This window comes from Scyliorhinus torazame, chromosome 5 (genome assembly GCF_047496885.1).
Source record: "Scyliorhinus torazame isolate Kashiwa2021f chromosome 5, sScyTor2.1, whole genome shotgun sequence".
In the NCBI taxonomy this organism is placed as follows: domain Eukaryota; kingdom Metazoa; phylum Chordata; class Chondrichthyes; order Carcharhiniformes; family Scyliorhinidae; genus Scyliorhinus; species Scyliorhinus torazame.
Genome location: NC_092711.1, coordinates 179,301,517 through 179,324,498, shown reverse-complemented (window position 1 = coordinate 179,324,498; position 22,982 = coordinate 179,301,517). Strand labels below are relative to the sequence as shown.

Genomic DNA, 22,982 nt, shown 5'->3' with positions numbered 1-22,982 from the left:
AAAGACTCAAGGGAAATATGGACAATACAGGATTCAGGCAAACTCAGAGCCTGAATGTATATTTGTAAGCCGAACCAGACACTATCGAAACCCCCAGCCGATTTGCATTCTAATGACCTATTTCCCCAGGACAAATGACTGGTACTCAGGTATCAGATACAATTCCAGACACATCGGCGCCAATCCCTTCACCCAGGAAGCCCAAACGGCCAAGGTCAATGACCGCTCAGGACACGCCCAGCCATCAAGGCACCCGCTCCTTTATTGGCTCAAATCGAAGGCAGTGGTCGAAGCCTGACGGAATATTGGGTCCAAAGCTAAGGACCGCCCAAAAGAGCGCGAAACCCCAAAGGATAAAGAGAGACACTGCCACGTGTTCGATCTCTTTTGGCCCTGGCACACCGGCACTCTTCGGCCCGGCCTATACCTGAAGCCAACTGCAGCACCACGACCAGAAGCAAGTTCAAGATCAACGATCGCTACCAGACGGATGAGCCCAGCAGAACCGAAGTTACTTCTCCAGACCCAGCCACGCCAGATCCGAACAAAGGCCTTGTTTCTCTGCCAAAGCCGGGTGCCTGAAAGTTAAGTACAGGTTGTTGTAGCGTTAGGTGTAGTTTAGCTTGTAGTGTTTTTATGTTGCATGTGTGAGTTAATCTTGTGTGTAAATAAACTATTATTGAACTTGAACTAACTGACTGGTTGTTGGGTCTTTGATCAATATCTGGTTGAACCTTGTGGTGGTATCATCTGATACCTGGCGACTCTGAAAAGCAATATCATCATTATTAAGAAGGGCAACATGATGGCGTCTCTGGTGCAGAATTGGCAACAGTTATTAGTGACGCTAGTGGGATAGTATTCCACTCATCAAAATTGGCAACAGTGTGGACCAGCACTGATCGGCGCCCGGCTGCAGCCTCCCTGGTGTATCCCGGGTGAGTGAGTCGCAAGTAGGTTTACGACCTACTTCCGCGAGCGTCATTCGGTCCTGCCCATTTGGGGTGGGGTTCCGACTCTGACGTCTCGCGGGACTTTGGTGAATCCCGCGAGGCATGGAGCCTATCGGGAGGCTTGCTGCAGAGGTCTCTCCCAGCATTCTGCGGCCGCGTTGTGCTCTCACTTGAGCGCAGCGCGGCTGGAGAAACACGCCCCATGATATTAAGGAGCTTGCAGAGATTATCTCCAGACTAACGCCCCATTATCAGTCCAGTTCAATCTGAGTGTATAACCTCAGTTATTATCCTATTTAATTTATGAGCCAGTATCAATTGTAGCCACCTGGGATGGCCACTTCCCGATTCCGAAATGGACACTTTGCAAAGATTGCAGGGAAAATGGACAATGCTGAGAAAACCAGCAGGCTCAGAGCTTGTCTGTATATTGGAGCCGCAGCTCCCAGACAAGACCAAAACTGTAGGCCCATTAGCATACTAATGGCCCATCTCCGGGAACAAAAGAGTAACACTTGAGTAACCGATACTAAGGCAGACACCCCAGCGTCAGAGGAGACCAGAACAAAGCAGGCCAACGGCCACCTAGGACACGCCCAGCCAACAGGGCACCCACCCCGTTATTGGATGAAATCGATAGGAACGATCGAGAAACGGCCCAATTGATTGGGGCCAAGTTCAAGGCCCGCCCAAAAGCGCGCGAAGCCCCTTTGGGTATAAGAAGGATCCCCCAAGAGAGAATCGTTCTCTTGGCTCCGGCTCTCACCGAGGAGAGACCTGTCCACCAGCTGCACCAGAAGTAAGTCCAAGGTCAACGCTCGCTACCAGACAGACAACCTTAGCTGTTCCCTTCACCACTTCAACCCCAGCAGCCTCAGAACCGAACAACGGCCATTGTTCCTCTGACTGAGTGGGCGCCCAAAGCCAAGTATAGGCTTTAGCAGTAGTGATAGTTTAGTCTGTAGAGTTTCGTGCATGAGTATATTTAACTGTGTGTGTAAATAAATAAGCATTTGACTTTGAACTAACTAACTGGTGTATCGAGTCTTTGATCAGTATTCGGTTTGAACCTTGTGGCGGTATCGAAAGATACCTGGCGACTCTAGAGCAAACGTAATTAGAATTAAGGAAGGCGACCATATTGACCGCCATATTCAGAGCCAACCAAAGAGAGCAACACAATGTCAGAATTTTCAGATTGCAATTAAGAAACGATATAGGGTGATGTTGACCCTATATCTGTTAAGTCCCTGCCCACCTTATGAATGACTGTTAAGGGCAGGACGGTGACGCAGTGGTTCGCACTGCTGTCTCACGATACCGAGGTCCCAGGTTCGATCCCGGCTCTGGGTCACTGTCCGTGTGGGGTTTGCACATTCTCCCCGTGTCTGCGTGGGTTTCGCCCCCACAACCCAAAGATGTGCAGGGTAGGTGGATTGGCCACGCTAAATTGCCCCTTAATTGGAAAAAATGAATTGGGTACTCTAAAAAAAATGTTTTAATGAATGACTGTTACAACTGTATCTCGCCATAAAAGAGCTAATGATCCAGTTCATAATGAGATAGACCTGCTGAAGTAAAGGTGTAAGTATGTCTTTAAAGGTCCTAGAAAATTTGTTTATGAAGCAATCGGGGCTGGCGCTTTTATTATTTTTAAGGCATCTATTGTCTCATCAATTTCCAAACTGGTGATAGACTTGTCCAATTCCTTCACTCATCGTGTTGATGCTTCGCAGAAAGTGGTTCATTTTTACCCATCCCTATTGATGCACAATCAATAACCTCAGAAGCGAGATTGGAGACAATTGAAGGCTTTAATACGCTCGATGCTTCCCCCAGCAGCGCAGGTACAGAAGAAAGCTGCTGGGGCGGCACGGGCTCTTATACCCCGCCTTGAAGGCGGGGCTAACATGCAAGCTTATCCAATGGGAACCAGTACATTCTCCACCAATGGTATTCCGGCATTACTAGGTACCGTAATCCTCCTAACACAGACTACCACATTCACCCCCTGTTAAAAAAGAGTCCGGCGGGGGTGGTGGCTTCGTATTACAACGTGCTAGAAGTTATAGTTATGAAGGTGCCATAATACCTCCGTACAGCGTTTTGCCTCATTACAACTTTTAACTATTTACAACAGTAATGTACATTTCAAAAGGAAGCAATTAGTCGATCGGAGGCCCTGGTCGTCCTCTGCGATCGTCGTAGCTTTGGTGGTGATGTCGGTGGAGGTTCGGGCGTCTGTGACTCCGGGAGCATGGTTTCGGCTTCTGCGGCGGCTTCATCACCCCTAGACGTGGCTGGTGGAATGGCCGACTGGCCTGGGAGGGGGCAGCTGTTGGGTGCGCCGGTGGGAGGGAGGGTGGGGCTGGTGGCGGGGGGGGGGGGGTGAGTGAGGATACAGCGGGCGCCAGGTCCCGTAGGGAGACCGTATCCTGTCGGCCGTCGGGGTACGCCACGTAGGCATACTGAGGGTTAGCGTGGAGGAGATGGACTCTCTCGACCAATGGGTCCGATTTGTGTGCCCGCACGTGTTTTTGGAGCAGAATGGGTCCGGGAGCTACCAGTCAGGTCAGGAGCGAGGTCCCAGAGGAGGACTTCCTGGGGAAGGAGACGTTTGTGAGGTGTTTGGTTGGTCGTGGTACACCGCAGTGACCGGATGGAGTGGAGGGCATCTGGGAGGACTTCCTGCCAGCGGGAGACTGGGAGATTCCTGGACCGCAGGGCCAGTAGGACGGTCTTCCAGTCCGTTCCGTTCTCCCTCTCTCCCTGTCCGTTTCCCCCGCGGTTGAAACTGGTCGTCCTGCTCGAGGCGATGCCCTTGCTGAGCAGGAATTGACGCAGTTCGCCGCTCATAAAGGAGGACCCTCCATCACTGTGAATGTAGGCGGGGAAACCGAACAGCGTAAAGATACCATGGAGGGCTTTTATGACGGTGGTTGCGGTCATGTCGGAGCAGGGGATGGCGAAAGGGAACCGGGAGTATTCGTCAATCACGTTCAGGAAGTACGTGTTGCGGTCGGTGGAGGGGAGGGGGACTATGAAATCAATACTGCAGCGTTCAAAGGGACGGGAAATCTTTATCAGGTGCGCTTTCTCTGGCCTGTAGAAGTGCGGTTTGCACTCCGCGCAGATTTTGCAATTCCTGGTGGCTGTCCTGAGCTCCTCGATGGAGTAGGGCAGGTTGCGGATCTTGACGAAGTGGAAAAATCGAGTGACCTTCGGGTGGCAGAGGTCCTCGTGGAGGGCTCAGAGGCGGTCCACTTGTGCGTTGGCACATGTGCCGCGGGATAGGGCATCAGAGGGCTCGTTTAGCTTCCTGGGACGATACAAGATCTCATAGTTGTCGGTGGAGAGTTCGATCCTCCACCGTAAAATCTTGTTGTTTATTATCTTGCCCCGCTGTGCATTATCGAACATGAAAGCAACCGACCGTTGGTCAGTGAGGAGAGTGAATCTCCTGCCGGCCAGGTAATGCCTCCAATGTCGTACAGCTTCTACTATGGCCTGGGCCTGCAAGGTGGAGCTAACATGCAAGCTTATCCAATGGGAACAAGTACATTCTCCACCAATGGTATTCTGGCATTACTAGGTACCGTAATCCTCCTAACACAGACTACCACACCTACAAGCATCAGACTCCCTGTCCAGTTTCCGAGAGACGTCCCACAAAAGCAGAAGAGATCTGCTGTTGCGTGATTACTGTTTTCTCAATTGAAATGCCAACAAGCGGCTCGCTCTGTTACCATGCTCATAATATCTCTGTTTTGCAAATCATAAACATCCTTCAACTGGTTCTGAAGGCAAATTAAGCAGAGCTCTGGGAGCCTTTGTGAGGGAGGCCATCACAGCTGAGGTGAGAGCAGCTTTTTGTGGTTCTGTTCTAAATTTGGAATTTCTGTTCTCATTCAACTTGTTTTGATTCATTTTTCTTCCTTTTGGCACAAGCAGATGAGATGATGCAATCTCTTAAATACATCTTCACACAGTCCCAGAAGGTCAGGGGAGAGGCAGCTGGAACTGCATTGGAGTTCTAGAGAGAGGCGTCATTCTGCTCTCACTAAACTCATTCAGTCTGTGCACTGGGACACTCTCACTCGGGTGTGTGTGTGAGTTGCAATGCTTTTCATGGTTACAAAGTTGCTTAAAATACTTTGAAGCCGACAGAATAGACAAACTTTTCTTCTTCCAGATTCAAAGGTCGATGATATTCAGGCCCCAGCAAGTCGAGTGACTGTCAGATCGAGACATGACGTTTGAGATGTCTGACTGTTTCTAATATCCTGTAAAAACAATTTACAAAAGACATCACTGGCAGTACAGGATAGAAATTCAGAACAGACAATTCTAGTTTCTATGCAACATTCTTTCCTCTCTCGTTCCCCAAAAGCTGTAAATCTCCATTCCACACATTCTCCCTCCATTTTCACTCTGCTTTTCCTAGTAGACGCCTAATAATCCCGCACTAAAAATGTGCGTAATATACAGGACTCGATTACATTACTAGAGACTGATGGTACTGTGAGGGAGATCTTAATTTCAACAGTGAGGTGAGAGAGATCTGCACCTCGATGCCTATGAGGGTGGAGGAAGTGGAGACCATCAAGCGTTTCAAAATAAAAGAGTGAGGAAATAAACTTGCTGGTTAACAGGGATATAGAGGGGGAATGGGACTGATTGGATTTCTCTACAGAGTTAGCATGGATTGGACTCGGTGTGTGTAATTTATGACTGGAAATATGTAACCATTATAGATATAGGAGGTGGCACAGTGGTTAGCACTGCTGCCTCACAGCGTCAGGGACCCAGGTTTGATTTCACCTCCGGTGACCTGTCTGTCTGGAGATTGCACATTCTCTCCGTGTGGTTCCTCCGACAGTCCAAGATGTACGGGTTAGGTGGATTGATCCCCTAAATTGCCCGTTTGAGTAAGGTTTGAGGAATAGGGTGGGAGACAGGGCATGGGTGGGGTGAGCTTTCAAAGGGTTGGTTCAGGCTCAACGAGCTAAATGGCCTTCTTCTGCACTGTAGGGATTCTATGATTCTAAGAGCAGAATTTGGCCATTCAAACATACGAACTAGGAACAGGAGTAGGCCATCTGGCCCCTCGAGCCTGCTCCGCCATTTAATGAGATCATGGCTGATCTTTGTGGACTCAGCTCCACTCTCCGGCCCGTACACCATATCCCCGAATCCCTTTATTCTTTAGAAAGGCATCTATCTTTTTCTTAAAAACGTTTCAAGAAGGAGCATCAGCTGCTTCACTGGGCAAGGAATTCCAGAGATTCACAACCCTTTGGGTGAAGAAGTTCCTCCTACACTCCGTCCTAAATCTACCTCCCCTTATTTTGAGGCTATGCCCCCTAGTTCTGCTTTCCCCGACCAGTGGAAACAACTTGCCCGCATCTATCCTATCTATTCCCTTCATAATTTTATATGTCTCAATAAGATCCCCCCGCATCCTTCTAAACTCCAATGAGTACTGTCCCAGTCTACTCAACCTCTCGTCATAATCTAATCCCCTCAACTCTGGGATCAACCTAGTGAATCTCCTCTGCACTCCCTCCAGTGCCAATATGTCCTTTCTCAGGTAAGGAGACCAAAACTGAACACAATACTTCAGATGCGGTCTCACCAACACCCTATACAATTTCAGCATAACCTCACTAGTCTTGAACTCCATCCCTCTAGCAATGAAAGACAAAACTCGATTAGCCTTCTTAATCACTTGTTGCACCTGCACACCAACTTTTTGCGACTCGTGCACCAGCACACCCAGGTCCCTCTGCACAGCAGCATGTTTTAACATCTTACCATTTAAATAATAATCCATTCTGCTGTTATTCCTCCCAAAATGGATAGCCTCACACTTGGCAACATTGAATTCCATCTGCCAGACACTAGCCCATTCACCTAACCTATCCAAATCCTTCTGGAGACTTCCGGTATCCTCTGCACTTTTTGCTTTACCACTCATCTTAGTGTTGTCTGCAAACTTTGACACATTGCACTTGGTCCCCAACTCCAAATTGTCTATGTAAATTGTGAACAACTGCGGGCCCAACACTGATCCTTGAGGGACCCCACTAGTTACAGGTTGCCAACCAGAGAAACACCCATTTATCCCCACTCTCTGGTTTCTGTTAGTTAACCAATCCTCTACCCATGCTACCACTTTACCCTCAATGCCATGCATCTTTAGTTTATGCAGCAACCTTTTGTGTGGCACCTTGTCAAAAGCTTTCTGGAAACCATTGAGTCTGCTCTACAGCTACTATATTACAAAACTATAAACGTACTTTATCACAGAACCATCAATAATATATCTAACCTGGGGCATAACACAAGGCATATCTCTGTCCGATATGAATTTACTGTCCCCTTAAATATGAGGCTGGTTTAGCACAGGGCTAAAGAGCTAGCTTTTAAAGCAGACCAAGGCCAGCAGCACAGTTCAATTCCCGTACCAGCCTCCCCAAACAGGCACCGGAATGTGGCGACTAGGGGCTTTTCACAGTAACTTCATTTGAAGCCTACTTGTGACAATAAGCGATTTTCATTTTTCATTTTCATTTTCAAATGTCAGCCATCTCCTGGGGAAAGCAGCCCTTTAATTGTGAACATTAGGAAAGAGACCATCCTTTTCGCCAGGCAACTAAATGTGTCAAGCTGAGGGAGCAAAGGATGTCAATGTGTTTAAGAGAGAGAGAGAGAGAGGCCTGGGCCAAGCTTTGCAGAGTCTGCAGCCTCCCTGGATTCACTTTCTTTCCCTTCAGTTGCTGCAAGTGACCAATTGAAGGTCAGAATGAGAGAAGAAATGGAAAGGGGGGGAGACATTGATTTGCTCCCAGATGTTGCCCAGAGGAGGAGGTTTCAGTCTGAAACTCTTTGTCCAACCACCGCATTGTGACGTCATAATGCAGCCCTGCTTGGATCAGCCAATAGGAATCACTCTGCTCCGCGGTGACGTCACCGAGTTCCAATGCGCAGACCCGCGCGGACAAGGGGGTTGTTCCCTCTCCTCGAGACAAGGTAACCGGCTGACGGCTCCAGCCAGAGCGAAAAACCGCTCGCTGATATCCCCATCCCCCCCATCCGGGACTGCGCATGTCCATGGGAGAGCGGAAGCTGCGCATTTGCGGATAGAGCCCACCCCCTGACCTTCCTGCTGAAGTGTTTACCAATAGGCAGGGTTGGAGGACCGGAAGGACTTAAGTTCTCCAGCCAATCAGAGCGCGGGCTTTGTGTGAGTGACACTTGAGCTTCATGCAAACGGAAACCACTTCCTGTCTCCAACATCTGTGAGTAAAACACTTTCTTTTCTCATTCTGACCTTCAATTGGTCACTTGCAGCAACTGAAGGGAAAGGAAGTGAAACCAGGGAGGGTGCAGACTGTGTACAGTGTGTGCAGGAGGGTTTCCTGAATCAATATGTTGACAGGCCAACAAGAGGCGAGGCCACGTTGGAGTTGGTTTTGGGTAATGAACCAGGCCAGGTGTTGGATTTGGAGGTAGGAGAGCACTTTGGAGACAGTGACCACAATTCGGTGACGTTTACGTTAATGATGGAAAGGGATAAGTATACACCGCAGGGCAAGAGTTATAGCTGGGGGAAGGGCAATTATGATGCCATTAGACGTGACTTGGGGGGGATAAGGTGGAGAAGTAGGCTGCAAGTGTTGGGCACACTGGATAAGTGGGGCTTGTTCAAGGATCAGCTACTGCGTGTTCTTGATAAGTATGTACCGGTCAGACAGGGAGGAAGGCGTCGAGCGAGGGAACCGTGGTTTACCAAGGAAGTGGAATCTCTTGTTAAGAGGAAGAAGGAGGCCTATGTGAAGGTGAAGTGTGAAGTTTCGGTTGGGGCGATGGATAGTTACAAGGTAGCGAGGAAGGATCTAAAGAGAGAGCTAAGACGAGCAAGGAGGGGACATGAGAAGTATTTGGCAGGAAGGATCAAGGAAAACCCAAAAGCTTTCTATAGGTATGTCAGGAATAAGCGAATGACTAGGGAAAGAGTAGGACCAGTCAAGGACAGGGATGGGAAATTGTGTGTGGAGTCTGAAGAGATAGGCGAGATACTAAATGAATATTTTTCGTCAGTATTCACTCAGGAAAAAGATAATGTTGTGGAGGAGAATGCTGAGCCCCAGGCTAATAGAATAGATGGCATTGAGGTACGTAGGGAAGAGGTGTTGGCAATTCTGGACAGGCTGAAAATAGATAAGTCCCTGGGACCTGATGGGATTTATCCTAGGATTCTATGGGAGGCCAGGGACGAGATTGCTGGACCTTTGGCTTTGATTTTTATGTCATCATTGGCTACAGGAATAGTGCCAGAGGACTGGAGGACAGCAAATGTGGTCCCTTTGTTCAAAAAGGGGAGCAGAGACAACCCCGGCAACTATAGACCGGTGAGCCTCACGTCTGTAGTGGGTAAAGTCTTGGAGGGGATTATAAGAGACAAGATTTATAATCATCTAGATAGGAATAATATGATCAGGGATAGTCAGCATGGCTTTGTGAAGGGTAGGTCATGCCTCACAAACCTTATTGAGTTCTTTGAGAAGGTGACTGAACAGGTAGACGAGGGTAGAGCAGTTGATGTGGTGTATATGGATTTCAGCAAAGCGTTTGATAAGGTTCCCCACGGTAGGCTATTGCAAAAAATACGGAGGCTGGGGATTGAGGGTGATTTAGAGATGTGGATCAGAAATTGGCTAGCTGAAAGAAGACAGAGGGTGGTGGTTGATGGGAAATGTTCAGAATGGAGTACAGTCACAAGTGGAGTACCACAAGGATCTGTTCTGGGGCCGTTGCTGTTTGTCATTTTTATCAATGACCTAGAGGAAGGCGCAGAAGGGTGGGTGAGTAAATTTGCAGACGATAGTAAAGTCGGTGGTGTTGTCGATAGTGTGGAAGGATGTAGCAGGTTACAGAGGGATATAGATAAGCTGCAGAGCTGGGCTGAGAGGTGGCAAATGGAGTTTAATGTAGAGAAGTGTGAGGTGATTCACTTTGGAAGGAATAACAGGAATGCGGAATATTTGGCTAATGGTAAAGTTCTTGAAAGTGTGGATGAGCAGAGGGATCTAGGTGTCCATGTACATAGATCCCTGAAAGTTGCCACCCAGGTTGATAGGGTTGTGAAGAAGGCCTATGGAGTGTTGGCCTTTATTGGTAGAGGGATTGAGTTCCGGAGTCGGGAGGTCATGTTGCAGCTGTACAGAACTCTGGTACGGCATTTGGAGTATTGCGTACAGTTCTGGTCACCGCATTATAGGAAGGACGTGGAGGCTTTGGAGCGGGTGCAGAGGAGATTTACCAGGATGTTGCCTGGTATGGAGGGAAAATCTTATGAGGAAAGGCTGATGGACTTGAGGTTGTTTTCGTTGGAGAGAAGAAGGTTAAGAGGAGACTTAATAGAGGCATACAAAATGATCAGGGGGTTGGATAGGGTGGACAGTGAGAGCCTTCTCCCGCGGATGGATATGGCTGGCACGAGGGGACATAACTTTAAACTGAGGGGTAATAGATATAGGACAGAGGTCAGAGGTAGGTTCTTTACGCAAAGAGTAGTGAGGCCGTGGAATGCCCTACCTGCTACAGTAGTGAACTCGCCAACATTGAGGGCATTTAAAAGTTTATTGGATAAACATATGGATGATAATGGCATAGTGTAGGTTAGATGGCTTTTGTTTCGGTGCAACATCGTGGGCCGAAGGGCCTGTACTGCGCTGTATTGTTCTATGTTCTATGTTCTAAAGCTAGGCCCAGGTCTCTCTCTCTCTCAAAGACATTGACATCCTTTGCTCCCTCAGCTTGACACATTTATTTGTCTGGCTAAAAGGATGGTCTCTTTCTTAATGTTCACAATTAAAGGGCGGCTTTCCCCAGGAGATGGCTGACATTTAAGGGGACAGTAAATTAATATAGGACAGAAATATGTCCAGTGTTTGGTACAGATTTGATATATTATTGATGGTTCTGTAATAAAGTGCATTTATTATTATATCTCGTCTTGTAACATTTTACAGGATTTTTGAAGTGAAGGAATTACAGATAAATCTCAAACATCACGTGTAGATCTGACAGTCACACGATTCCTTGGGAGCTTTCTAGTCTTGAAACATTGTACTGCAGTTATGTTATATATATCCAGTCATCTCTTCCCTCAGAGGATTGTTGGTCTCTGGATTTCTCTTCCACAGGGACCAGTGGGGTGTGGGGGTCATTGAATATATTCAAGGATGAGACGGACAGATTTCTGATTGAGGAGGGAGTCGAGGGTTATGGGGAACCGGCAGGAAAATGGAGAGAAAGCTGAGATGAGGAGGGATTTCCTCACTCAAGGATATGGTGAACCTTTGGAATTCTCTACCCCAGAGGACCGTGGGACCTCAGTCATCAGGTATTTTCAAGAGATAAATTGCTAGGTTTCTCGATATTGAAGATATCAAGGGGTATGGGGGATAGTGTGGGGAAATAGTGCTAAGGCTAATCAGCCAATTATCTCATTGAATGATTGAGCAGCCTCGATGGGCTGAATGGCTGATTGCAGCACCTATTTGTTACGATATCTCTGTCCAGGACAGGAACCAGTGAGCATGGACCTGTCAATCATCCGGAATCAGCACCTTCAGGAGAATTGGGAGGGTGAATATTAGATACAGCAGAGTGAGAATGGAGGGAGAGTGTGTGGGATGGAGATTTACAGCTCTCGTGAATAAGAGGGGAAAGAATTTTCCACAGGAATTGAAATGCCTGTTTTGAATTTTTATCCTGTACCAACAGTGATGTCTTTGCCAAATTATTTTGCAGGATATTAGAAGAGGAGGAGTTACAGAGAGAAATCTCAAACATCACATCGAGATCTGACTCTGTTCATCATGACCTGAATATCATCGGCCTTTGAACCTAGAAAGAGAAATGTTTGTCTGTTCTGCCGGCTTCAAAAGATTTTAAACATCAGTGCGACGAGGAAAGTAGTGACACACAAATCCGACTCCGAGTGTTCCAGAGCCCTGACTGTGGAAAGAGCTTTAACCAGTTACACAACCTGAAGAAACATCACACCATTCACAACGCGGAGAGACTGTACACGTGTTCTGTGTGTGATCAAGTCTCTAACTTATTGTCCAAACTGGTAAGATACAAGGAGACGCAAAACATGGAGAAACCATGGAAATGTGTGGACTGTGGGAAGGGATACAGAGCCCCATCTTTGCTGGAAGCTCATCGACGCATTCACACTGGGGAGAGGCCATTCACCTGCGGGCAGTGTCGGAAAGGATTCACTCAATTATCCCACCTGCAGAAACACCAGCGAGTTCACACTGGGGAGAAGCCATTCGCCTGCTCTCAGTGTGGGAAGGGATTCAGTGATTCCTCCAAACTGCAGAGACATCACCGCATTCACACTGGAGAGAGGCCGTTCACCTGCTCTCAGTGTGGGAAGGGATTCAGTGATTCATCCAAACTGCAGACACACCAGCGAGTTCACACTGGGGAGAGGCCGTTCACCTGCTCTCTGTGTGGGAAGGGATTCGCTCAGTTATCCCACCTGCAGTCACACCAACAAGTTCACACTGGAGAAAGGCCGTTCACCTGCTCTCGGTGTGGGAAGGGATTCAGTGATTCATCCAAACTGCAGAGACATCAGCGCATTCACACTGGGGAAAGGCCATTCACCTGCTCTCAGTGTGGGAAGGGATTCAGTGATTCATCCAAACTGCAGACACACCAGCGAGTTCACACTGGGGAGAGGCCATTCACCTGCTCTGAGTGTGGGAAGAGTTTCACTCAATTAACCCATCTGCAGTCACACCAGCGAGTTCACACTGGGGAGAAGCCATTCACCTGCTCTCAGTGTGGGAAGGAATTCAGTGATTTATCCAACCTGAGGTCGCACCAGCGCGTTCACACTGGGGAGAGACCATTCACCTGCTCTCGGTGTGGGAAGGGATTCACTCAGTTATCTAACCTAAAGTCACACCAGCGAGTTCACACTGGGGAGAAGCCGTTCATCTGCTCTCAGTGTGGGAAGGGATTCAGTCATGTATCCAACCTGCAGAAACATCAGCCAGTTCACACTGGGGAGAGGCCATTCTCCTGCTCTCAGTGTGGGAAGGGATACACTCAATTAGCCTCCCTGCAGAAACATCAGAGAGTTCACACTCTGGAGAGGCCATTCACCTGCTCTGAATAAGGGAGTCATTCAGAGATCCATCCCACCTACGGAGACACTGATGAGTCCACACTGGGGAGAGGCCGTTCATCTGTTCTCAGTGTGGGAAGGGATTTTGTGATTCTTCACACCTGCCAAGACACCAGCGAGTTCACAAGTGATCACAGGGATTGGATTCTGCTGTTGTTGCTGCTGTTAATCACATCCAGGCCCAAACCATGTTCATTCTGACACTTGGGTGAAGTGGGAGGGTCGGAGGGTTTCTTTCTGCTGGACTGGCCGGTCTCACGACTTTGCCTCCATTGGGCTGATGCTCTTTGGGCCTCGTTGTGAATACCTGGCTTCAAATTTCACAAGGATCACGGAGTGAAAGGGTGATTGGGAAGTTAAAAGATATGGAGTTCCCATTTCTGTTTGGAACCCCGCAGAGCAAGCCACGTTGCCATGACGATGGCTGTACTGGTTCGTTGGTTCTTTTTTAATTTATTGGTTGTTTCTCACAAAAGAAAACTGTCGAGGTCTAAGGGACAAGTTTTCTGTGGTAGACTGGGAACTTATAATAAAAGGTACAATGATAGGCAGGCACTCGCTAGCATTTAAGGAATTATTACATATTGACATCAAATATAGATTCCTTTAAGAAACAAAAATCCAACAGGAAAGTGATGCAACCATAGCTAACAAGAAAAGTAAAACGTTTTATAAAGGTAGAGGCTCATAAAGTGGCCAAAATAGTCGTAAGCCTGAGGCTTGGGAACTTGTTTAGAATTCAGCAAAGGAGGACCAAGAAACTGATAAAGAGTAAATAGAATATGAGAGCAAACTGGGGAGAACTGGAAAAGCTCCTATAGGAATGTGAAAAGGAAAAGATTAGCAAAGACCAATGTGGGTCAATTCCAGGCAGAGACAGGAGAGTTTATAATGGGGAATAAGGAAATGGCAGAGAAACTAAACAATGTGAGTCTGTCTTCACAGAGGAAGATACAGAAATTGCCCCCAAAACACTAGAGAACCAAGGGACTAGTGATCATGAGGAAGTAAAAGAGATTTAGTATCAACAAAAAAGTAGCACTGGAGAAAATAATGGGATTGAAAGTTAATAAATCCCCAAAAGCTGATGCTCTACATCCCAGAGTGCTGAAAGAGGTGGCTGTAGAGATAGTGGATACATTGGTGATCATCTTTCAAAATTCCATAGATTCTGGAATGGTTCCTGCAGATTAGAAGGTGGTAAATGTAACCCCACTATTTAAGGAGGGAGAGAGAAAACGGGGAACCACAAACCCATTAGCCTGACATCAGCAGGAGGGAAAATGCTACAATCTATTATAAAGGATGTGATAACATACGAATTAGGAGCAGGAGTAGGCCACTCGGCCCCTCGAGCCTGCTCCACCATTCAATACGTTCACGGCTGATCTGATTGTAACCTCAACTCTCCACAGGCCCCTTCGAAAATAAATCTGGGAGATAGTTATGGAGAACAAGGAAATGGCAGAGGTGTTAAACCGATATTTTGGATATGTCTTTACGGTGGAAGATACTTCAAACATTCCATTAATACGAACGGATACGGGGGGGAAGATGAATTACATAGCATCTCTGGAGAAATCATATTACTCAAACTTCCAAATTCTAACAGGATTAGTTTGGGTAAATTCAAAAAGAATGTTCCCATGGTGGGGGAATCCAGAACTAAGGATCATAGTTTGAGGACAAGGTGTAAATCTTTTAGGACTGAGGTGAGGAGAAATTTTCTTCATGCAGTGAGTGGAGAATCTGTGGAATTCACTACCACAGAAAGTAGTTGAGGCCAAAACATTTTGTAATTTCAAGAAAGAATTAGATGTAGGTCTTGGGGTTGAAGGGATCAAGTGATATTGGGGGGAAGGCGGGATCAGGGTATTGAACTTAATTTTAAAAAATTTAGGGTATCTAATTCGTTTTTCCAATTAAGGGGCAATTTAGCGTGGCCAATCCACCTACGCTGCACATCTTTGGGTTGTGGGGGTGAAACCCATGTAAACACGGGGAGAATGTGCAAACCCTACACAGACAGTGACCCAGAGCCGGGATTGAACCTGAGACCTCGGTGGCGTGAAGCAACCGTGCTGCCCTGGGTATTGAACTTTATGATCAGCCATGGTCATAATGGATGGCGGAGAAAACTCGAAGGGCCGAATGGCCTACTCCTTTTTCTATGATGTGGAGATGCAGGCTGTTTTCTATGTATGTTTCTATGTAAAATAATGGGGCTAAAGGCAGATATGTCCCCAAGCCCTGATTGATGGCTTGCAGCCCTGGCAAATGCCAGCTCCAGGAATGTGCAGGTTAGGTGGGCTTACAGGGATAGGCTGGGGGAGTGGGTCTCGGTGGGCTGTTTTTTCAGAGGGTCAGTGTAGAACCAATGGGCCAAATAGCCTCCTTCTCACAATAGTGAATCTATGAAATTCGCTGGATTCTGGAAAGGTCCCGGTGGATTGGAAACAAGCTAATATGATGTCCCTATTCAAAAAGGCAGAGAGAGGCAAAAGGTAGGAAACTATAGAATGGTTAGCTTCACCTCTGTGGTGGGGAAGTTGCTGGAATCAATCATTAATAATAATAATCTTTATTGGGGTCACAAGTAGGCTTACATTAACACTGCAATGAAGTTAGTGTGAAAATCCCCTAGTCGCCACACTCCGGCTCGTGTTCGGGTACACAGAGGGAGAATTCAGAATGTCCAATTCATCTGACAAGCACGTCTTTCGGGACTTTGTGGGAGGAAACCAGAGTACCCGGAGGAAATCCACGCAGACATGGGGTGAATGTGCAAACTCCGCACAGACAGTGACTCAAGCCGGGAATTGAACCTGGGATCCTGGCGCTGTGAAGCAACAGTGCTAACCACTGTGCTGCCATGCTGCCCATATTCTCCATTTGCCAGATCTTTTCCCACTCACTTAACCTATCTATATCCCTTTGTAGTCTCTTTATGTCCTCTTCACAATTTATTTTCTAACCTATATTTGTACCATTGGAATATAGGAGTAGGAGTTGGCCATTCAGCCCGTCGAGCCTGCTCCACCATTCAGTACGATCATGGCTGATCATCCACTTCAATGCCTTTTTCCCCACACTATCCCCATATCCCTTTGTGTTATTGGGATTTAGAAATCTGTCAGTCTCTGCTTTAAACACACTCAATGACTGAGCTCCCGCAGCCCTCTGGGGTAGAGAATTCCAAAGATTCTCTGAGTAAAGAAATGTCTCCTCTGAGACTTCCCCCTTATTTCAAAATTGTGTCCCCTGGTTCTGGACTCCCCAAACCAAGGGGAAACATCTCACCTGCATCTCTCCTGTCTATTCCTTTCAATATTTTATAAGTTTCAATGAGATCCCCTCTCATTATTCGAAACTCTAGAGAATGCCCCAGTTTCCCCAATCTCTCTCTTCATAGGACAGTCCCGCCATCCCCGGAACAAGTCTGGTGAACCTTCACTGCCCTCCCTCTTGGCGATAATACCTTTCCTAACGTGAGGGGAGTAAAACTGCACACACTACTCCAGCTGTGGTCTAACCAAGGTTCTATACAATGGGTATATTCTGGCCGATCTCACAACTTTGCTTCCAGTGGGCTGATGCTCTTTGAGCCTGGGAGAGCACATTTCCACTGAAATGATCCACAAAAGCTGATCAAGGACATTTATTTTATCCTGGATAGTAAATAGTGTTTTCCCCCACTACAGGTAGATCTAAAATAAATACATTTGTCTCTGTTCCATTGAGTCTACAGCACAGGGCCAGGCCAGTCGGCTCAATTGGTCGCTGTCAGTATTGATGCTCCACATGAGCCTCCACCCAGCCCTCTTCATCTCCCCCATCAGCATCTCCTTCTATTCCTTTCTCCCTCATGTATGTATCTCGCTTCCCCTTCAATGTATTCATGCTGTTCACCTCAACCACTCGCTGTGGTAGCGAGTTCCACATTCTCACCACTCGTTGGGTAAAGAGGTTTCTCATCAAATCCCTATTGGATTATTGAACCCCTGAAATTGAATTGAAAATGTGCGCAGAATGTATTATCAGCGCGGATAGAGATAAATGTGTGGTTCCTGATGGACATTACAGAGACTGGTTGAAAGGTGACCAAGGCAGGGATCTAAATGTTCAAGGGTATTCGATTTACCAGAACGGCAGGAAGCTCGGAAAAGGTACTGGATCGCCCCTGTTAATGATGGATGACGTTAGTTCAGTACTGAAATTACACCTTAGCCAGAAAGGTGAGGATGTGGGTTGAGAAAAGAAATAGAAAAGATACAGGTCTCTTGTGGGAGTAGTTAATGGGCCTCCGAAAAGTAGTTACACTGTAGGTAGAGTGTACAGGAAGTAATAAATAAGGCTTGTCATTAATGTACCACAATAATCATGGGTGACTTGAAACATATGTAGATCAGGAGAATCAGATTGGCAAAAATAGACTGGAACATGTGTTCATGAAGTTTTTTGGAGATAATTTCTTCGAACAGTTCCACCTAGAGACAACCAGAGAGTAGCCTATCTGAGACCTCAATGTGCAGTGAGACAGGATTCATCAATAAAAATGTGGTGATAGAGCATCTAGGTAATAGTGATCATAATATTTTTTAATGTGCATCTTGCTGCTTGAACTTCAGCACATCAATCACCTGTATGGATATATTTTCAATGTTCTGTAGTAATTGCTGTATTGGTTTAAATTGGTGTATCTCTTGTGCTTTTAGTTATTTGTATTTAAGTAACTTGCTTCAGGCATCAGTAGTCACGAAGAAGTTACACATAACACCTGAAATGCATCGTTTTCACGCACAGTGACACAGTGGTTAGCACCATTGCTTCACAGCACCAGGGACCCAAGTTCAATTCTGGCCTTGGGTGACTGTGGAGTTTGCTCTTTCCCCTGTGTCTGCGTGGATTTCCTCTGGGTGCTCCGATTCCCTCCCACAGTCCAAAGATGTGCCGGTTAGGTGGGTTGGCCATGCAAAATTACCCCTTAGTGTCCAAAGATGTGCAGGTTAGGTGGGGTTACGGAGATAGGGTGGGCCGAGGTAGGGTACTGTTTTAGAGGATGGGTGCAGACTCGACGGGCCAAATGACCTCCTTCTGAACCGTGTGACACTCTATGGTTCTGTGGTATCCATTAGGGCGATAGGCCTGACGAATATCATTCATGAGGAAGTGACACCACACATCATATTACAAGTACGTAGACACAAATTGCCTTGCATTGCCTTGTTATCTTAGTGCAAATGCTATAAACTTAATAAAACAGCAGGGGACAGCAATAACGAAAAGGATGTTGCCACAAATGACTGAGATCCTGGGCACCCAATTGGAGTTAATGGGAAGTGACATCAGCAAGGTGACCAACATCATTCAAAGACCAATCAGATCATGCACCATTTAACCAATCAGGAACTGATCATGTGCTGCTTGGCCCAATCAAAACTGCAGGATACTACCAACAATGCATAGACGTAGTTGCTGTAAAGGGTTAATGAGCGACAATTCTCTGGAGCTCGGTGCTCAACACAACATGAAGTAAGAAGATAGACTTCAGTCAACAGAACAAGAGACAGCACCACAGACACTCTGAAGCCGAGAGCTGGTGATACAGAGTTTTTTTTAAATACATTTAGAGTAGCCAATTCATTTTCTCCAATTAAGGGGCAATTTAGCGTGGCCAATCCACCTACCTGCACATCTTTTGGGTTGGGGTGAAACCCACGCAGACACAGGGAGAATGTGCAAACTCCACACGGTCAGTGACCCAGAGCCAGGATCGAACCTGGGATCTCGGTGCCGTGAAGCAGCAGTGCTAACCACTGGTGATCCAGAATGAACGGACTGATCCACTGACTTTGTTAATTATTGTGATTTTGTACTTATTACAATTAACTTAATAAATTCTGTGACAACATTCTTGTACCCGGAATGGTCTGCAACTAGTCAGGAGCTGCAGGTAACTTTCACAACACATTCTGACGTGTAATTGATTTGAGTGTTACAATGGAAATTGGGGCCAAACCCCAATCTTACAATGGGATAGAATTTCACATTCCGTTGGGGTATCCTGCACTAACAGTGATGACTTTTGCAAATTCCTTTTACAGGATATTAGAAGGGGAGGATTTACAGACAGAAATTTCACACCAATCCACGTCAAGATCTGACAGTCACTCAATTCATGGGAGCTGAATATCATTGACCGTTAAATCCAGAACGAGAAATGTTTGTCTGTTCTTCTGCTGAAAGAGATGTTTAATCATCACGCTGAGTGTACAGGCACTGAGACAGGCTCATGCGAGTGAGAGGCATCACTAAAAACAATCCATTTCATATTCTTCAGCTCACCCAAAGATGGAAATTTCAGCACACGTTTCTCAATCTTGTATTTTTTATTAAAAATTCCAATTAAGGGGCAGTTTAGCGTGGCCAATCCACCTGAACTGTATATCTTTGGGTTGTGGGGGGCCGAGCGGATGTTGTTGTTGTCGGGCGGCTGTGGCCTGGTGTGGGTATGTGCGGGCGGGGTCTGTTACAGAGAGAGATCCGGGTCTGTTTCCCAGCTCTCAGCGTGTCCGGCCCGGATCACAAAACAGAGAGCCGGCCATTCCCAGCCGCAGGGTGACCGTCAGTGACTCAGCGCAGCTCTCGCAGGAATACAGCACCACCCCCGGATGCAGCCGGATTATCTCTGACCACATGGAATTCCCCTGTTGCTAGAACTCCTCCACGTGATCGTCCAAAGAGTTTGGGTGTCACAAGACTGAATACAGCAGAGGTGGTGAAGCCAACAACAAATCACATTAATAGCCATGAGGAAAATGCAGCCAGTGGAGATTTGAAATGTACATTTAAGTCGCGCCTCGTAGATTCCCCCAGAGCGATTAACTTCCATCTTGGACCCTTTTCAGCTGGACTTGTCGGTCAGCCCAGGTGTCTTCTCCAAACCACCAGTTAATAAAAAAATGCAAACATTTCCTGCCATTGACTGAGTCCATCCACTTCAATCTGGCTACAGACGCCACGTTGTTCAATTGCTGTGAGAAGTCAAAGTGCCACATGTTCATGGTATAGCATTGACTGTTCAAGTTAGTGATGGCCTCTCTCAGGTTCTTAATCTGTTTAATCTGGTTTCAAAAATTATTTAACAATCTTTTGTGTTGTGGGGTTGAGACCCACGCAGACCCAGGGGGAATGTGAAAACTCCACACAGACAGCGACCCGGGGCCGGGATCGAACCCGGGTCCTCAGCGCCGTCGGGCAGCAGTGCTAACCACCGTGCCGCCCTCATCTTGTATTTTTAAGACGTGGAGATGCCGGCGTTGGACTGGGGTGAGCACAGTAAGAAGTCTTACAACACCAGGTTTAATCCAACAGGTTTGTTTCGAATCACTAGCTTTCGGAGCACTGCTCCTTCCTCAGGTGAATGAAGAGGTAGGTTCCACAAACATATATTTGACAAAGTAAAAGATGCAAGACGATAATTTGAATGCTAGTCTTTGCAGGTAATGACGTCTTTACAGGTTCAAACGGAGCAACTGGAGAGAGGGATAATTACAAGTTAAAGAGGTGTGAATTGTCCCAATTCAGGACAGTTGGTAGGATTTTGCAAACGCAGGCCAAACGGTGAAGGGTGAATGTAATGTGACATGAATCCAAGGTCCCGGTTGAGGCCGTACTCATGTGTGCGGAACTTGGCTATCTGTTTCTGCTCGGCCATTCTGCGTTGTCGCGTGTCCTGAAGGCCGCCTTGGAGAACGCTTAAAACTCTCAAACTCGGACTTCCGGTAGCGGCCATGACCAGCTAGGTCGCATACACAGCAGCTCCCGCAGGGATCGGGATTTCGGGCCGTTAAACGGGGCGGCTGCGGTACTTGAAGGGCGGGTACCACCGTGGGAACAGACGCTGGAGGGAACCAGGAGCGGGGCCGTCAAATGAGCAATCGCGGGGAAGAAGGCATAGTGGGTCCGGAAGGACAAAATGGCGGCCGGCGCGGATCGAGAAGCGTGGGCCAGAGAGCAGTAGGACGTTTTGAGGAGCTGCTTCGCAGAACTAAAAACGGAGATGGTGGTCCCTATGAAGGCCTCCATGGAAAAGATGGTGGAGGTTCAGAAGGTACAGGAGAAGGCGATCAAAGAGGTGGAGAGGAAGGTGTCTGAGAACGAGGATGAGATCCTGGGCCTGGCGGTCAGGGTGGAGGCGCACGAGGCCCTACACAAGGGATGGCAGGAAAGGCTGGATGACCTCGAATATAGGTCTCGGAGTCACAACCTGCGGATCCTGGGCCTCCCTCAAGGTGCGGAGGGGGGGGGGGGTCGCGAGCACGTATGTGACTGCAATGCTGGGGACGCTGATGGGCGCGGGGGTCTTCCCTTGGCCCTTGGAGCTGGACGGGGCGCATGGGGTCCTCGCCAGGAAGCCGAGGGCGAACGAAACACCGAGGGCGATCAGGGGCAGATCTAATATGAAACTAATGAAGCTTAAGCTGCAGGGCCCCTAATCCCGGAGGGGCCCCAGAAGCGACTTTAGTCCACATTGCTTAAAAATTTTGGGTCTACTGTATGAGAAGGGTTTTTTTTAAATTAAAATATTAATAATATAGTGTAATTCAAAACAAAATAAGTTAAAATAAAAATTAAAAGGTTATTAAAGTATCATGTAGGCTAGCCGTAAACGAAAAAACATTCAAATTAAGGATGTTTCATTCTAAATGTTTAACATAAAATAATTATAAATAATTTAAAACACTATTAACATTTATGACAGAAATACAAAAAGTAGATGACATGTCGTAACAAAAAAGGGGAGCCGTTGAAAAGGCAATCACAATGCTAACGTGAATTTTCAACGTGATAGCACTCGTGATAGCGATCCAGACAAGAATTGTTTTCAATAAAGTGTTCATAAGGATACAATATTTTAATTACCCCTACTCAAAAATAAATGTTATATTTTTAAAAAGTAAGGTAAGTAATAAAGATGAAATAGTGTTAGATTAGCCTAAGAATATTGTTTTTATGAAAAGATGAACGGAAGGTAGGCTACGACCGCATAGCCTAGGCTAATACTATATTACAAGTATTTATGAAAAAGTAATAAAAGGGTGAATGTGTTAAATTACAGGTGTTTATTATGAAACGTGTTCAAATAATGGTAAAATTGTGTTACATTACCTTAACCTATGAGTTTTGGTGGCCTAGTCTTGCCTAACTTAATCTAGCCTCGCGTGGGCTAGCTTGAACATTGCCTCGTTTAGCCTGTTTAGCTTATTTATTATAAATCTTAAAAAATGGTGCTTTACTTTCTGAGAAGGGGATGAATGTACTCAGAACTTTGGAGAATCATGAAGACACCATGGAACATAAGAGGGCGATGTTGTGTTGGATAACAAGAAAGCCAAATAAAAATACTGTGGATCAGCAACTTGAAGAACAAATGAGAAAAACCATATTTTGAAGTGCGGAAAATAGTTGTAGCTGTTATAAAGTTTTTAAGTGAAAGAGGTTTGGCATTTAGAGGTCATGAGGAAAAGTGGGGCTCACCAAATAATGGAAACTCCATGGGGGCCATTGAACTTATTGCAGAGTTCGACCCATTTTTACATGAACATCTCGAGAAATGTAAAAATGAAAAAGTAAATGCTATTTACCTATCCAAACCCGTGTATGACGAATTGATAGAAATCATGGGAAAACATGTGCAAGTTGAAATTGTGAATCAAATCAACAACCTAGACACCAAATACTACTCTATTATTGTTGACTCTACGCCTGACCTGACACATGTTGACCAGCTGGTAATTGTGGTTCGATAC

General features: G+C 46.6%; 1 protein-coding gene across 1 annotated transcript; it reads left to right on the top strand.

Moving 5' to 3' along the window:
* Positions 1-10,655: 10,655 nt before the first annotated feature.
* On the top strand, positions 10,656-19,081 carry LOC140422515 (uncharacterized). Its single transcript, XM_072507529.1, has 2 exons — positions 10,656-11,364; positions 11,775-19,081. The coding sequence occupies exon 2, from the start codon at positions 12,124-12,126 to the stop codon at positions 13,159-13,161; it is 1,038 nt and encodes a 345-aa protein (XP_072363630.1). The 5' UTR covers positions 10,656-11,364; positions 11,775-12,123; the 3' UTR covers positions 13,162-19,081.
* Positions 19,082-22,982: the final 3,901 nt, after the last annotated feature.

Excerpts from the sequence above, each read along its gene's own strand:
- LOC140422515 (XM_072507529.1), top strand. The coding sequence starts at position 12,124 with ATGGAGAAACCATGGAAATGTGTGGACTGTGGGAAGGGATACAGAGCC.